Source organism: Anomaloglossus baeobatrachus, chromosome 1 (assembly GCF_048569485.1).
Source record: "Anomaloglossus baeobatrachus isolate aAnoBae1 chromosome 1, aAnoBae1.hap1, whole genome shotgun sequence".
NCBI classification, from domain to species: domain Eukaryota; kingdom Metazoa; phylum Chordata; class Amphibia; order Anura; family Aromobatidae; genus Anomaloglossus; species Anomaloglossus baeobatrachus.
Genome location: NC_134353.1, coordinates 658,492,177 through 658,509,041, shown reverse-complemented (window position 1 = coordinate 658,509,041; position 16,865 = coordinate 658,492,177). Strand labels below are relative to the sequence as shown.

General features: G+C 50.8%; 1 protein-coding gene across 5 annotated transcripts in view; it reads right to left on the bottom strand.

Annotated features, from left to right (window-relative positions):
- THOC5 (THO complex subunit 5) overlaps positions 1-16,865 on the bottom strand; it is a 112,969-nt gene that overhangs the window by 14,773 nt on the left and 81,331 nt on the right. For all 5 annotated transcript variants that reach the window (XM_075319972.1, XM_075319973.1, XM_075319974.1 and 2 more), the window contains one exon: positions 10,159-10,246. In XM_075319972.1, the coding sequence (XP_075176087.1) occupies positions 10,159-10,246 (88 nt within the window). The remainder of the gene's footprint in view (positions 1-10,158; positions 10,247-16,865) is intronic.

Here is a 16,865-nt window from a genome sequence, read left to right as displayed (position 1 = left end):
TAATGAAGTGGGAAGAAGCCACCACCGAAGGGAAGCTTTGGTCGCCTGAGAGAGGGAGACGTTCCTGTCGAGGGACGTCGGCTTCCTGTCCCATTTGCGTAGGATGTCCCATTGAAGAGGACGCAGGTGAAACTGCGCGAAAGGGACTGCCTCCATTGCTGCCACCATCTTCCCCAGGAAGTGCATGAGGCGCCTCAAAGGGTGTGACTGGCCTTGAAGGAGAGATTGTACCCCTGTCTGTAGTGACCGCTGCTTGATCAGCGGAAGCTTCACTATCGCTGAGAGGGTATGAAACTCCATGCCAAGGTATGTGAGCGATTGGGCCAGTGTCAGATTTGACTTTGGAAAATTGATGATCCACCCGAAACTCTGGAGAGTCTCCAGGGTAGCGTCGAGGCTGTGTTGGCATGCCTCTTGAGAGGGTGCCTTGATCAGGAGATCGTCCAAGTAAGGGATCACCGAGTGACCCTGAGAGTGGAGGACCGCTACTACAGTAGCCATAACCTTGGTGAAAACCCGTGGGGCTGTTGCCAGGCCGAACGGCAGTGCCACGAACTGCGGGTGTTCGTTTTCTATGGCGAAGCGCAAGAAGCGCTGGTGCTCTGGAGCAATCGGTACGTGGAGATAAGCATCTTTGATATCGATCGATGCAAGGAAATCTCCTTGGGACATTGAGGCAATGACGGAGCGGAGGGATTCCATCCGGAACCGCCTGGTCTTTACGTGTTTGTTGAGAAGTTTCAGGTCCAGGACAGGACGGAAAGACCCGTCCTTCTTTGGGACCACAAACAAGTTGGAGTAAAAACCGTGGCCCTGTTGCTGAAGAGGAACAGGGACCATCACTCCTTCTGCCTTCAGAGTGCCCAGCGCCTGCAGAAGAGCCTCGGCTCGCTCGGGAGGCGGGGATGACCTGAAGAATCGAGTCGGGGGACGAGAGGTGAACTCTATCTTGTAACCGTGAGACAGAATGTCTCTCACCCAACGGTCTTTTACCCGTGGCAGCCAGGCGTCGCAAAAGCGGGAGAGCCTGCCACCGACCGAAAATGCGGAGTGAGGAGGCCGAAAGTCATGAGGAAGCCGCTTTGGTAGCGGCACCTCCGGTGGCCTTTTTAGGACGTGACTTAGACCGCCATGCGTCAGAGTTCCTTTGATCTTTCTGAGGCCTTTTGGACGAGGAGAATTGGGACCTGCCCGCGCCCCGAAAGGACCGAAACCTCGACTGCCCCTTCCTCTGTTGGGGTATGTTCGGTTTGGGCTGGGGTAAGGATGTATCCTTTCCCTTGGATTGTTTGATGATTTCATCCAAACGCTCGCCAAACAATCGGTCGCCAGAAATTGGCAAACTGGTTAAGCGCTTTTTGGAAACAGAATCTGCCTTCCATTCCCGAAGCCACAAGGCCCTGCGGAGTACCACCGAATTGGCGGCTGCAACCGCCGTACGGCTCGCAGAGTCCAGGACAGCATTAATAGCGTAAGACGCAAATGCCGACGTCTGAGTGGTTATGGACGCCACCTGTGGCGCGGACGTGCGTGTGGCTGCGTCAATTTGCGCTTGACCTGCTGAGATAGCTTGTAGCGCCCATACGGCTGCGAACGCTGGGGCAAAAGAAGCGCCGATAGCTTCATAGATGGATTTCAACCAGAGCTCCATCTGCCTGTCAGTGGCATCTTTGAGTGAAGCCCCATCTTCCACTGCAAGTATGGATCTAGCTGCCAGTCTGGAGATTGGAGGATCCACTTTGGGACACTGAGCCCAACTTTTGACCACGTCAGGGGGAAAAGGATAACGTGTATCCTTAAGGCGCTTAGAAAAACGCTTATCTGGACAAGCATGGTGATTCTGGACTGCCTCTCTGAAATCAGAGTGGTCCAGAAACATACTCGGTGTACGCTTGGGAAACCTGAAACGGAATTTCTCCTGCTGAGAAGCTGACTCCTCCACCGGAGGAGCTGAGGGAGAAATATCCAACATACGATTGATGGACGCAATAAGGTCGTTCACTATGGCGTCCCCGTCCGGAGTATCAAGATTGAGAGCGGCCTCAGGATCAGAATCCTGATCAGCTGTCTCCGCATCATCAACCAGAGATTCCCCCCTCTGAGACCCTGCACAATATGATGATGTCGAGGGAAAATCTAAGCGAGCTCGCTTAGTCGGTCTGGGGCTGGGGTCTGTGTCAGAACCCTCAGCCTGGGATCCATGAGATACCCCGGGAGGACATTGTTGGTCCAGCTGAGGTGGGCCAGGGAACAAAGATTCAACAGAGTCCCTGTGCTGAGATACCGGCCTGGACTGCAAGGCTTCTAGTATCTTAGCCATAGTCTCAGAGAGTTTTGCAAACTCCGTCCCAGTCACCTGAACAGTGTTAGCAGGTGGCTCCCCCTGGGCCCCTCTTAGCAGAGGCTCCGGCTGAGTAAGTGCCACAGGGGCCGAACAGTGCACACAATGAGGGTCAGTGGAACCTGCCGGTAGCGGGGTCGTACATGCGGCTAAGGCAACATAATAAGCCTGTGTTTTGGCACCCCTGCCTTTCGTGGACGCCATGCTATTATCTTCCCTGAGTAACACAATAGGGTATATAGCCAGAAATCAACTGTGCACCATACAGTGTAAAACATATATACCATAAACATATAATGTTACACTACTGCACAATGGGGCTAGCACCACAGGTGCTGCTTACCACCCGCCTAAAGCGGTTGTGAGGCCACCAGAGTCCCTGCCTGGGTCTCCCAGACTTTGTCCCCCTCTGCTGCGTCCGAGGAGCTGACAGGAATGGCTGCCGGCGTCCTGAGGAGAGGAGGGAGCCGTGGGCGTGACCCAGAAAGTGCGGGAACTGGTGCCCGCACTGTGCACAGTGAGGGGGGTGGAGTATGCAAAGCATGCTCCAGCCCTCAGTGCTGCTCGTTCTGTGCAGCGTCCCGCCCTTCCCCTGCCTGTCAGGGCTGTGGGCGGGAGGAAAGGAAACTAGGCCGCAAAAAGCCGGGGACTCTAGTAATAAACGCGGCCGCCGTAAAAGCGCCGTGGTCCCCGATGCACTAGCACACCCAGCAAAGCTGGAGTGTTGCTGTGCGCGGTCCCCACCGGGATACAGAGTACCTCCAAGTAGCAGGGCCATGTCCCTGAACGATACCCGGCTCCTATCCAGCAGGCTCCACAGGAGTTGTGGATGAAGCGCGGTCTCAGTGCCTGGAGACCGATAGGATCCCACTTCCACCAGAGCCCTAAGGGGGATGGGGAAGGAAAAACAGCATGTGGGCTCCAGCCTCCGTACCCGCAATGGATACCTCAACCTTACAACACCACCGACAAGAGTGGGGTGAGAAGGGAGCATGCTGGGGGCTCTATATGGGCCCACTTTTCTTCCATCCGACATGGTCAGCAGCTGCTGCTGACCAATCTGTGGAGCTGTGCGTGCGTGTCTGACCTCCTTCGCACAAAGCAAAAAACTGAGGAGCCCGTGGGAGCACGGGGGGTGTATAGGCAGAAGGGGAGGGGCTTAACACTTTTAAGTGTAATACTTTGTGCGGCCTCCGGAGGCATAGCCTATACACCCAATTGTCTGGGTCTCCCAATGGAGCGACAAAGAAGAAGGGAATTTTGTTACTTACCGTAAATTCCTTTTCTTCTAGCTCCTATTGGGAGACCCAGACGATTGGGTGTATAGCTACTGCCTCCGGAGGCCACACAAAGCATTACACTAAAAAGTGTAAGGCCCCTCCCCTTCTGGCTATACACCCCCCGTGGGATCACGGGCTGCTCAGTTTTAGTGCTAAAGCAAGAAGGAGGAAAGCCAATAACTGGTTTAAACAAATTCACTCCGAAGTAACATCGGAGAACTGAAAACCGTTCAACATGAACAACATGTGTACCCGAAAACAACCAAAAATCCCGAAGGACAACAGGGCGGGTGCTGGGTCTCCCAATAGGAGCTAGAAGAAAAGGAATTTACGGTAAGTAACAAAATTCCCTTCTTCTTCGGCGCTCCATTGGGAGACCCAGACGATTGGGACGTCCAAAAGCAGTCCCTGGGTGGGTAAAGAAATACCTCATGTTAGAGCTGCAAAGACAGCCCTCCCCTACGGGGAGGCAACTGCCGCCTGCAGGACTCTTCTACCTAGGCTGGCGTCCGCCGAAGCATAGGTATGCACCTGATAATGTTTGGTGAAAGTGTGCAGACTCGACCAGGTAGCTGCCTGGCACACCTGTTGAGCCGTAGCCTGGTGTCGTAATGCCCAGGACGCACCCACGGCTCTGGTTGAGTGGGCCTTCAGCCCTGATGGAACCGGAAGCCCAGCAGAACGGTAGGCTTCAAGAATTGGTTCTTTGATCCATCGAGCCAGGGTGGCTTTGGAAGCCTGCGACCCTTTGCGCTTACCAGCGACAAGGACAAAGAGTGCATCCGAGCGGCGCAGGGGCGCCGTGCGGGAAATGTAGATTCTGAGTGCTCTCACCAGATCTAGCAAATGCAAATCCTTTTCATATCGATGAACTGGATGAGGATAAAAGGAAGGTAAGGAAATATCCTGATTAAGATGAAAAGAGGATACCACCTTAGGGAGAAACTCCTGAATGGGGCGCAGCACTACCTTGTCCTGGTGGAACACCAGGAAGGGAGCCTTGGATGACAGCGCTGCTAGCTCAGACACTCTCCGAAGAGACGTGACCGCTACCAGAAAGGCCACTTTCTGTGAGAGTCGAGAAAGTGAAACATCCCTCAGAGGCTCGAAAGGCGTCTTCTGGAGAGCAACTAGTACCCTGTTTAGATCCCATGGATCTAACGGTCGTCTGTACGGAGGGACGATATGACAAACCCCCTGCAGGAACGTGCGCACCTGAGAAAGTCGTGCTAGACGCTTCTGAAAAAACACGGATAGTGCCGAGACTTGCCCTTTAAGGGAGCCGAGCGACAAGCCCTTTTCCAACCCAGATTGCAGGAAGGAAAGAAAAGTAGGTAACGCGAATGGCCAGGGGGATACTCCTTGTGATGAGCACCAGGATAAGAAAATCCTCCACGTTCTGTGGTAGATCTTAGCAGAAGTGGACTTCCTAGCCTGTCTCATGGTGGCAACGACCCCTTGGGATAATCCTGAAGACGCTAGGATCCAGGACTCAATGGCCACACAGTCAGGTTCAGGGCCGCAGAATTCCGATGGAAAAACGGCCCTTGGGACAGTAAGTCTGGTCGGTCTGGTAGTGTCCACGGTTGGCCGACCGTGAGATGCCACAGATCCGGGTACCACGCCCTCCTCGGCCAGTCTGGAGCGACGAGTATGACGCGGCTGCAATCGGATCTGATCTTGCGTAGCACTCTGGGCAAGAGTGCCAGAGGTGGAAACACATAAGGGAGCCGGAACTGCGACCAATCTTGCACTAAGGCGTCTGCCGCCAGAGCTCTTTGATCGCGAGACCGCGCCATGAAGGCCGGGACCTTGTTGTTGTGCCGAGACGCCATTAGGTCGACGTCCGGCATTCCCCAGCGGCGACAAATTTCCTGAAACACGTCCGGGTGAAGGGACCATTCCCCTGCGTCCATACCCTGGCGACTGAGGAAGTCTGCTTCCCAGTTTTCTACGCCCGGGATGTGAACTGCGGATATGGTGGATGCCGTGTCTTCCACCCACATTAGAATCCGCCGGACTTCCTGGAAGGCTTGCCGACTGCGTGTCCCTCCTTGGTGGTTGATGTATGCCACCGCTGTGGAGTTGTCCGACTGAATTCGGATCTGCTTCCCTTCCAGCCACTGCCGGAAGGCTAGTAGGGCCAGATACACTGCCCTGATTTCCAGAACATTGATCTGAAGGGTGGACTCCTGCTGAGTCCATGTACCCTGAGCCCTGTGGTGGAGAAAAACTGCTCCCCACCCTGACAGACTCGCGTCTGTTGTGACCACCGCCCAGGATGGGGGTAGGAAGGATCTTCCCTGTGATAATGAGGTGGGAAGAAGTCACCATTGCAGAGAGTCCTTGGCCGTCTGGGAAAGGGAGACTTTCCTGTCCAGGGAAGTTGACTTCCCGTCCCATTGGCGGAGAATGTCCCATTGAAGTGGGCGCAGATGAAACTGCGCAAACGGGACTGCCTCCATTGCTGCCACCATCTTCCCTAGGAAGTGCATGAGGCGCCTTAAGGGGTGCGACTGACCATGAAGGAGAGACTGCACCCCTGTCTGTAGTGACCGCTGCTTGTCCAGCGGAAGCTTCACTATCGCTGAGAGAGTATGAAACTCCATGCCAAGATACGTTAGTGATTGAGTCGGTGACAGATTTGACTTTGAAAAGTTGATGATCCACCCGAAAGTCTGGAGAGTCTCCAGCGCAACATTCAGGCTGAGTTGGCATGCCTCTTGAGAGGGTGCTTTGACAAGTAGATCGTCCAAGTAAGGGATCACCGAGTGTCCCTGAGAGTGCAAGACTGCTACCACTGCCGCCATGACCTTGGTGAAAACCCGTGGGGCTGTCGCCAGACCAAATGGCAGAGCTACGAACTGAAGATGGTCGTCCCCTATCACGAAACGTAGAAAACGTTGGTGTTCTGTAGCAATCGGCACGTGGAGATAAGCATCTTTGATGTCTATTGATGCAAGGAAATCTCCTTGAGACATTGAGGCAATGACGGAGCGGAGGGATTCCATCCGGAACCGCCTGGCGTTCACATGCTTGTTGAGCAGTTTTAGGTCCAGAACAGGACGGAACGAGCCGTCCTTTTTTGGAACCACAAAGAGATTGGAGTAAAAACCTTGCCCTTGTTCCTGAAGAGGAACAGGGATCACCACTCCTTCTGCTCTTAGAGAGCCCACCGCCTGCAGAAGGGCATCTGCTCGGTCGGGATGTGGGGAAGTTCTGAAGAACCGAGGCGGAGGACGAGAACTGAACTCTATCCTGTACCCGTGAGACAAAATGTCTGTTACCCACCGGTCCTTGACCTGTGGCAGCCAAATGTCGCCAAAGCGGGAGAGCCTGCCACCGACCGAGGATGCGGAGGGAGGAGGCCGAAAGTCATGAGGCAGCCGCCTTGGAAGCGGTTCCTCCGGTTGCTTTCTTGGGGCGTGACTGAGGCCGCCAGGAATCTGAGCTCCTTTGCTCCTTCTGAGTCCCTTTGGACGAGGAGAATTGGGCCTTGCCCGAGCCTCGAAAGGACCGAAACCTCGACTGACACCTCCTCTGTTGAGGTTTGCTTGAAGCGTAAGTCGCAAACGCAGACATTTGCGAGGTCAAGGACGCCACGTGCGGCACTGATGGACGTATGACAGAGTCCACCTGCGCCAGACCAGCTGAAATAGCTTGGAGTGCCCACACGGCTGCGAATGCTGGAGCAAACGACGTGCCGATAGCTTCATAGACAGATTTCAACCAAAGGTCCATCTGTCTGTCGTTGGCATCTTTAAGTGAAGCCCCATCCTCCACTGCAACTATGGATCTAGTCGCAAGCCTGGAGATTGGGGGATCCACCTTTGGACACTGGGTCCAGCGTTTGACCACGTCAGGGGGAAAGGGATAACGTGTATCCTTAAGACGTTTGGAGAAACGCTTGTCTGGATAAGCATGGTGTTTCTGGACTGATTCTCTGAAGTCAGCGTGGTCCAGAAAAGTACTCAGTTTACGCTTGGGATACCTGAAATGGAACTTCTCCTGCTGTGCAGCTGCCTCTTCTGCTGAAGGGGCTGGGGGAGAAATATCCAACAGTCTATTGATGGCCGCTATAAGGTCATTTACCATGGCGTCACCATCAGGAGTATCCAGATTGAGAGCGGTCTCAGGATTAGACTCCTGACCACCCTCCTCTGTCTCATCATGCAGAGACTCGTCTCGCTGAGACCCTGACCAGCGTGATGACGTGGAGGGTCTCTCCCAGCGCGCTCGCTTAGGCTGCCTGGGACTGTCATCCGAGTCAGAGCCTTCAGCCTGAGATGCCTGGGACCCCCTAGAAGCACGGATTAGCTCCAACTGAGGGGGACCGGGGAACATTGACACAGCAGTGTCCATGGTCTGAGTAACTGGCCTGGCCTGCAAGGTCTCTAGGATTTTTGTCATAGTCACAGACATCTTGTCAGCAAAAACTGCAAACTCTGTCCCAGTCACCGGAACAGGGTTCACCGGTGACTCTGCCTGGGCCACTACCACCATAGACTCCGGCTGCCGAAGTGGCACAGGGACCGAACATTGCACACAATGGGGGTCATTGGAACCTGCCGGTAGATCAGCCCCACAAGCGGCACAAGCAGCGTATACAGCCTGTGTCTTGGCACCCCTGCGTTTTGCGGATGACATGTTGTTGTCTCCTCAGAGCAATATAGGGTATACAGCCAAGAAGCGACCTTACAGTGCAATATATATATATATATATATATATATATATATATATATATATATATATATATATATATATATATATATATATATATATATATATATATATATATATATATGGTACAGAGAAAAAAATACACCAATATAACACTGTGGCACTAGTGGGGCCAGCACTAATGTGCTGCTTACCGCCCGCTTAACGCGGGTGTGTGGTCGCCCGAATCCCTTGTCTGGGTCTCCCAGAGCCTGTGTCCGTTCCCCAGCCAGACTGCATGCAGGAATGGCTGCCGGCGTCCTGTGGAGAGGGGCGGGCCCTGGGTGTGTTCAGACGAAAAGCGGGAAACTTGCGTCCCACTGTGCCCAGTGAGAGGGCTGGAGTATGTAAAGAAGACTCCAGCCCTCGGCGCTGACTATAGAACAGCGTCTCTCCCTTTCCCTGATTGACAGGGTGGGGGCGGGAACGAAGCGGAGCTAGGCCGCAAAAGCCGGGGACTAGATTTATAAGCGCCGCCGTCCGGTCGGCGCGAAGTCCCCGGCGCACCACAAGTCTCAGCCGCGCCGCCGCTCCAGGGGCGGCCGGCGCGGCGGTCCCCAACACATAAAGTCCCTCAGAGAAGCTGCAGTGACTGTAACCCCCGCGCGCAGCGCTACTGTCCCCGGCGCACTAGCACACCCAGCAAGTCTGGAGTGTGCGCGGCCTGTCCATACGGGGACACAGAGTACCTGAATGTTGCAGGGCCTTGTCCCTGAACGGTACCCAGCTCCGTATCCAGCAGGTGCTATGGGTCTGTGGATGGAGCCCGGCCTCAGGGCTTGGGGGCCGGTAAGATCCCACTTCCTCAGAGCCCCTCAGGGGGATGGGGAAGGAAAGCAGCATGTGGGCTCCAGCCTCCGTACCCGCAATGGGTACCTCAACCTTAACAAACACCGCCAATAGGAATGGGGTGAGAAGGGAGCATGCTGGGGGCCCTATATGGGCCCTCTTTTCTTCCATCCGATATAGTCAGCAGCTACTGCTGACTAAACAGTGGAGCTATGCGTGGATGTCTGACCTCCTTCGCACAAAGCTTGAAAACTGAGCAGCCCGTGATCCCACGGGGGGTGTATAGCCAGAAGGGGAGGGGCCTTACACTTTTTAGTGTAATGCTTTGTGTGGCCTCCGGAGGCAGTAGCTATACACCCAATCGTCTGGGTCTCCCAATGGAGCGCCGAAGAAAAAAACTTTTAATAAACTTTTTTAAATTTTTCTTAAAGTGTAAAGTGTAATTACTAGTACCTTTTATTGGCTTGATACCTTACTATTTGCTCTGTTTGGGTTGTTACAAGCTCATTGCTCAATTATGGGTCAGACTGATATGCTTATATTGTGGGATTCCCCATTCAGGATGATTATGCTGCGGTTTTGGCCAAGTAGGGTATATGTAGACGCTGGTGCACCTACACATAATTTGAGGCAGAAGATGCTATAGGATAATACCACTGGTGTTTTCCCGTAGCGTCGCATAATATATATATTTTATAGTGCCGCTTCATGACTTTTATAGCCTAAAGTGGTAAAAAGAAGTTAAAGTCAGACTATATGCAAAGCAAGTCATTTTGAGTGTTGTGTTGCAATTTTTTATATTTCATGGCATTAAATGATTTTGTTATTTTGGTGCGCACACGATCTTCTATGTATGTCCGGCATGAATGTTTATCCCTTACCTTGCGGCGCTAGTGTGTACAGTCTTTCCTTAACAAGCTCATTTGGCACAGAACGGTAGAGAAACTCGTATACTGAAGTCTACCAGCCACATGTGACGATCTCACAATAACCACTTTACGATATTTTACTATAACATTAATACTTACCGGTGCCCCTTTCAATCATTAGTGAGTAATACAGATGAGTATCCTGTGTTAACCCACATTCTACAATTTCCTTAGTATAGGGGAGGATCTGTAATACAGAGAAGCAATCACAGTAAATACTTATGTACATCAAAAGTATATAATATGCAACTAAGGAATTCATGATGAAGAAGGATAAGAGTAAAATTTGGTAAACCCAAACACCCACATTGTGTATGTATAATATATTATAAAATATACACACACATACACATACATACATATTTTACACACAGTGGAACCTAGGTTAACGAGAACAATCCGTTGTGGGACTGTGCTTGTTAACCAAGTTACTCGTTCAGCAAAGCAAGATTTCCCATAGGAAATCATTACAATGCAGACAATTCGTTCCACAACTTGTTAAATGTCCCATCCTGGTCCCCTATTGTGCCATTCCACACATGCACAAACACACACAAACACACAAGCACGCACGCACATATTATGCTCACCTTACCTTCCGTTTAATCGCCGGTCTCCTTTACTTGCTGTTCGCTAGTACGGGCTGTGTATCTGGTAACCATCACGACGAGGGAGGAACTTCCGCACCTAGAGTGCTGACGTCAAAGGCAGGAGCCATTTGCCTCTGATTGGTCAGCGCGCTGCCTTTGAGTAGCGGCTGACAGCGGAAGTTCCTCCCTCGTCGAAATGCTTGCGGATACACATCCTAGAGTGGCGAACTACAGGACCCAGGAGGCCGGCGATGGAACGGAAGATATACATATTATGCTCACCTTACCTTCCATCGCCGGCCTCCTGGGTCTTGTACTTGGCCGCGAGGATTCCTCCCTCGTCGCGATGTACCGGCGAACTACAAGAACCAGGAGGCTGGCGATGGAACGGAAGATAAGGTGAGCATAATACTGTATGGGTGTGCGTACGTGTTTGTTTGTGTGTGTTTTGTGCGTGCTTGTGTGTGTTTGTGTGGACTGCAAGAGCGGGTCAGAGTGCGGTGAAAGTACGGAATCAGGTCATCAAGAATAGCAAAGAATGCAGTTTTACATGCCTCCCAGAGTTCATCTAGATTCTTTGGTTTTGTCTTCAAAGCTTCCTCTTTCATCCTACCCAAACATGCGCGATGATGTTCATGTCTGGTGACTAAGCTGGCCAGTCCTTCAGCACCTTGATCTTCTTTGTCAGGAGGAACTTTGTTGTAGAGATGGATGTATGAGATGGAGCACCATCCTGCTGCAGAATTTGACCCCTTTTATGATTGGGAATGTAAGAGGTAGCTAATACTTCTTGATATTTTAAGCTATTGATATGGCTTTCCACCTTGCAAATGTTTTGCACTCCCCCATACTGAATGTAACCCCAGACCATTATCTTTCCACCACCAAACTTTACTGTTTTCTGGATCCATACGGGCTCCAGTAGGTCTCCTGCAGTATTTGCGGCGACTGTGGTGTAATTCAACTGAAGATTCATCAGAGAAATCCACCTTCTGCCACTTTTCCAGCGTCCATCTGTTTAGCAGGCTGTGGGACTTGGCAAATGCCACACGTTTTTTTAATTGCCTTTTGTATAGTGCTGGCTTCTGGGCACTGATTCGACCATGGAGGCCACTTCGAGGCAGAATCCTACAAACTGTTCTAGTTGACACAGGGACTTGAAGCGACCAGGCCTGTTGCAGCTCTGCTGCAGTGGAAGAGGGGCTGGCTTTGGATTTTCTAACCAACAAACGTTCCTCCTGAGCAGTTGTCTTGCGGGGTCTGCCGGGCCTGGGCTTGCCAAAAAACATCACCAGTCTCTTCAAATCTTTTTTAATTCTTTGTACTTGACGCTGAGACACATTAAAGGTGCCAGCCACCTCTGCAGTGGATCTGGTCTTCAGCCTCTTGATAATCAAGGCTTTGGTTGCAGGGTGGATTTTTGGCATGTTTTCAGAGGTCAAGTTGCAGTTCAAGTGAAGGTCTGGGGTGCTGGGTTTCTTTTTATACACACCCACTAATTAACCATTTAGTGAGCACAGGTGAGGATCTAAACAAGGATTGGGTGCATTATATGACAAGGCGACAAAACTTTCGTCTTGCCAAAATCTGACCTTTCTGTGTTCATTAAATGATCAGTATTTTCAGCTTTGCAGCAACTTTATTTTCATAACCTAAACCAAATTTGGGAGGGTTTCAGCTTGCAAAAAATGGATTTTTGTGTACTCACCGTAAAATTGTTTTCTCTTAGCCATCATTGGGGGACACAGGACCATGGGTGTTATGCTGCCTATCCATAGGAGGACACTAAGTAGATGCAAAAGCATAGCTCCTCCTCTGCAGTATACACCCCCTGGCCGGGCCAGGCAACCTCAGTTTTAGTACACAAGCAGTAGGAGAAAAAAAAAACCAGTAAAAACTTCTAAACATAGGAACATGAGAAAAGAAGAGTCATAACCAAATAAGGTACTGAGAGAACCAAGGCCCAACAGGGCAACAGGGTGGGTGCTGTGTCCCCCAATGATGGCTAAGAGAAAACGATTTTACGATGAGTACACAAAAATCCGTTTTTCTCTGACGCCTCATTGGGGGACACAGGACCATGGGATGTCCTAAAGCAGACCATGGGTGGGAAACATAAAAGAAGACAACACAACGCAAGGACTAGGAACCAGTCCCAGACAGTCTGGAGCACCTACTGAGAGAGGTGCTCTACTGCCGTTTGCAGAATTTTCCTACCCAGATTTGCCTCAGTTGAAACCTGGGTATGGACTCTGTAATGCTTTGAAAACGTATGTAGGCTAGACCAGGTCGCAGCCTTACACACCTGTTCCACTGAAGCCTGATGCCGAATGGCCCACGAAGCGCCAACTGATCGCGTAGAATGAGCCCGCAGCCCACTAGGAATGGGCTTGAGTTGCAAGCGGTAGGCTTCCTGGATCGCAGAGCAAATCCAGCGAGCCAGAGTCACCTTTGAAGCTGCCTGTCCCTTCTTAGGCCCCTCAGGAATGACGAACAAAGAGTCCGTTTTCCTAAAGGGGGCTGTCCTGGATATGTAATATCTGAGAGCTCTGACGAGGTCTAACGAATGCAGAGACCTTTCCACCCTATGAACTGGGTGTGGACAAAAGGAAGGCAGAACAGTGTCCTCGTTCAAATGAAACGGGGTAAGAACCTTTGGAAGGAAATCCGGAAGGGGACGCAGAACCACCTTGTCCTGGTGAAAGATCAGAAAAGGCTCGCGGCAAGAGAGTGCTGCCAGCTCCGAAACCCGTCTGATGGACGCAATTGCCACCAGGAATGTTACCTTCCAGGACAGAAGAGCAAGGGAGGATTCCTTGAGAGGTTCAAAGGGAGACCTCTGGAGACCGTCCAGAACGAGATTGAGGTCCCATGGGTCCAGCGGCCGTTTGTACGGGGGAACTAGATGGGAAACGCCCTGGAGGAAGGTCTTGACTTGCGGTTTTTGAGCCAGGCGGCATTGGTAGAAGATTGAGAGCGCTGAGATCTGCCCTTTAAGGGAACTGAGAGCCAACCCCGCTTGCAAGCAACCTGTAGAAAGTCGAGAATTCTGGGGATGGCCAGAGGCATAGGCTGCACGTTAATTTCCCTGCACCATGAAAGGAAGATTTTTCCACATACGGTGGTAAATGCGGGATGAAGCAAGCTTTCGGGCGCCGATCATGGTGGAAATAATCACGGGGGAGAATCCCGCTCTTGTTAATACCCTGGTCTCAATGGCCATGCCGTCAGCTTCATGGCTCTGGAGTTCTGATGGGAAATGGGCCCTTGGGTCAGCAAGTCTGGGATGTCTGGAAGGCGCCACGGTGCGTCTGTGAGCATTTGTACTAATTCGGCGTACCAGTCGTGCCTGGGCCAGTCCAGTGCTATCAGTATCACCGGGACTCCCTCTGCCTTGATCTTCCTGATTACCCGCGGCAGCAGGGGTAGAGGTGGAAATATGTAAGGCAGGCGGAAGTGGTGCCAGGAGCAGACTAGAGCATCCGCACCGATGACTGCTGGTCGCGTGAACTGGCTATGAACGCGGGTACCTTTGCGTTCAACCTTGAGGCCATTAGATCCACATCTGGTGTGCCCCAGCGAGTGCAGATGTGTAGAAACACTTCTGGGTGGAGAGACCATTCTCCGGCGGCCAGGCCTTGGCGACTTAGAAAGTCTGCTGCCCAGTTCTCTACCCCTGGTATGTGTACCGCTGATATCACTGATCCCGTCGATTCGGCCCAGCTGAGGATCTGGTGGGCCTCGAGATAAGCCGCTTTGCTGCGGGTGCCACCCTGCCGATTGATATAGGCTACAGATGTCGCATTGTCCGATTGGACTCGAATCTGACGACCCGCTAGCAGAGGGCAGAACGCCTTGAGCGCGAGGAAGATCGCGCGGATTTCCAGGGTGTTTATGGGTAGGGAAGACTCCTGGGGCGTCCAACGTCCTTGAGCAGTGTGGTGCCGGTACACTACTCCCCAGCCTAGGAGGCTGGCGTCCGTGGTCAGGACCAGCCAGTTCACTGGGAGAAAAGATCTCCCATTCGATAGGGATGAGGACCGAAGCCACCAGCGGAGTGCGTACCTGGCTGAAGGCGTCAGGTGAAGATGTCTGTCCAGGGAGAAGGGGCTCTTGTCCCAGGCTGCTAGTAGGGCTAGCTGCAGTGGGCGGAGGTGCAGTTGAGCAAAGGGTACTGCTTCCATAGCCGCCACCATCCTGCCGAGTACCTTCATGCTGAATCGAATGGAGCGAGACGTAGGACGTAGAAGGCAGCGTACCGCTTGTTGAAGAGCGATCGCCTTGTCCAGGGGGAGGTTCAATTTTGGTGCCATAATCACCAGACTATATTCTCCCAGTATTTCACTGGCTTGTAAATGTTGTTGATCAACCTTTAAACGCCCTTGAAGATGCTTTTTGTTCTGCAATGGAGTCTTGCATGGTGAGTGTGCATATAGGCCATGGAGGTTGAGTGCATTACTTATTCTTTTCTTTGAAACAATTGTACCTGCTGATTCTAGGTGTTTCTGTAGCTCTCCACAGGTGGTCTTTGGCAACTCTTCTGATAATTCTTTTCACCACTCCTATGTCTGAAATCTTTTGGGGTGCACCTGGTCATGGTCAGTTTTATAGTAAAATTATGTTCTTTCCACTTCCGGATTATGGCCCCAACAGTGCTCACTGGTTTCACCCATCATGGGATGTTTCTTGTGTAGCACCTTAGTAATGAGACACCTTTTTAACATCAGTTGAACCGGCTAATATTTTTCACTAACTGGCAGCATTGCTTTCTAATTACTGATAGATTTCAGCTGGTGTCATGAATTTATATGGCTTTTTGCACCTCTCTTTCTACATGTGTCAATACTCTTTTCCTGTGTTATTTCTCATTATAACACATAATTCATGGACATCTATGGTTTGATTTCTTTGCATGTGTGGCTTGAATAGGATCATACTAATATCTGGTGAGAATTTCATGTCAGTAGAACCTATTGAAATATTTCACCCGCTCTATGTTATAGCCACCGTTAATGCCATAAATGTACACTGGGGGCAGACTTATTAGGCAAGTTGTATTTTAGAGGATTTTTTTTATTATTGATCAACAACTACCGTATGTTCTAAATCAACCCAAACGACTCAAATATCAAAGTTTAATATTTTTGGAAGTTGGAGTGGGTTTTTTTTTAGATTTGGCTATCTTAGGGGGATATCTGTTTCTGCAGGTAACTTTTACTGTGCATAATTATTAGGCAACTTAAATAAAAACCAAATATATTCCCATCTCACTTGTTTATTTTCACCAGGTAAACCAATATAACTGCACAAAATTTAGAAATAAACATTTCTGACATGCAAAAACAAAACCCCCCAAAAATTAGTGACCAATATAGCCACCTTTCTTTATGATGACACTCAACAGCCTACCATCCATAGATTCTGTCAGTTACGATCAACATTGCGTGCAGCAGCTACCCAAGCCTCCCAGACACTGTTCAGAGAGGTGTACTGTTTTCCCTCCCTGCAGATCTTACATTTTACGAGAGACCACAGGTTCTCTATGGGGTTCATATCAGGTGAACAAGTGGGCCATGTCATTATTTTTTCATCTTCTAGACCTTTACTGGCCAGCCACGCTGTGGAGTAGTTGGATGCATGTGATGGAGCATTGTCCTGCATGAAAATCATGTTTGTTTTTTTTTTTTTTTTTTTTTAACAATACCAACTTCTTCCTGTACCACTGCTTGAAGAAGTTATCTTCCAGAAACTGGCAGTAGGTCTGGGAGTTGAGCTTCACTCAATCCTCAACCCAAAAAGGTCCCACAATTCATCTTTGATGATACCAGCCCATACCAATACCCCACCTCCACCTTGCTGGCATCTGAGTCAAAGTGGAGTTCTCTACCCTTTACTGATCCAGCCTCTGGCCCATCCATCTGGCCCATCAAGAGTCACTCTCATTTCATCAGTCCATAAAACCTTTGAAAAATCAGTCTTAAGATATTTCTTGGCCCAGTCTTGACGTTTTATCTTATGTTTCTTGTTCAAAGGTGGTCATTTTTCAACCTTTCTTACCTTGGCCATGGCCCTGAATATGGCACACCTTGTGCTTTTTGATACTCCAGTAACATTGTAGCTCTGAAATATGGCCAAACTGGTGGCAAATGGCATCTTGGCAGCTTCACGCTAGATTTTCCTCAATTCATGGGCAGTTATTTTGTGCCTTTTTTGCCC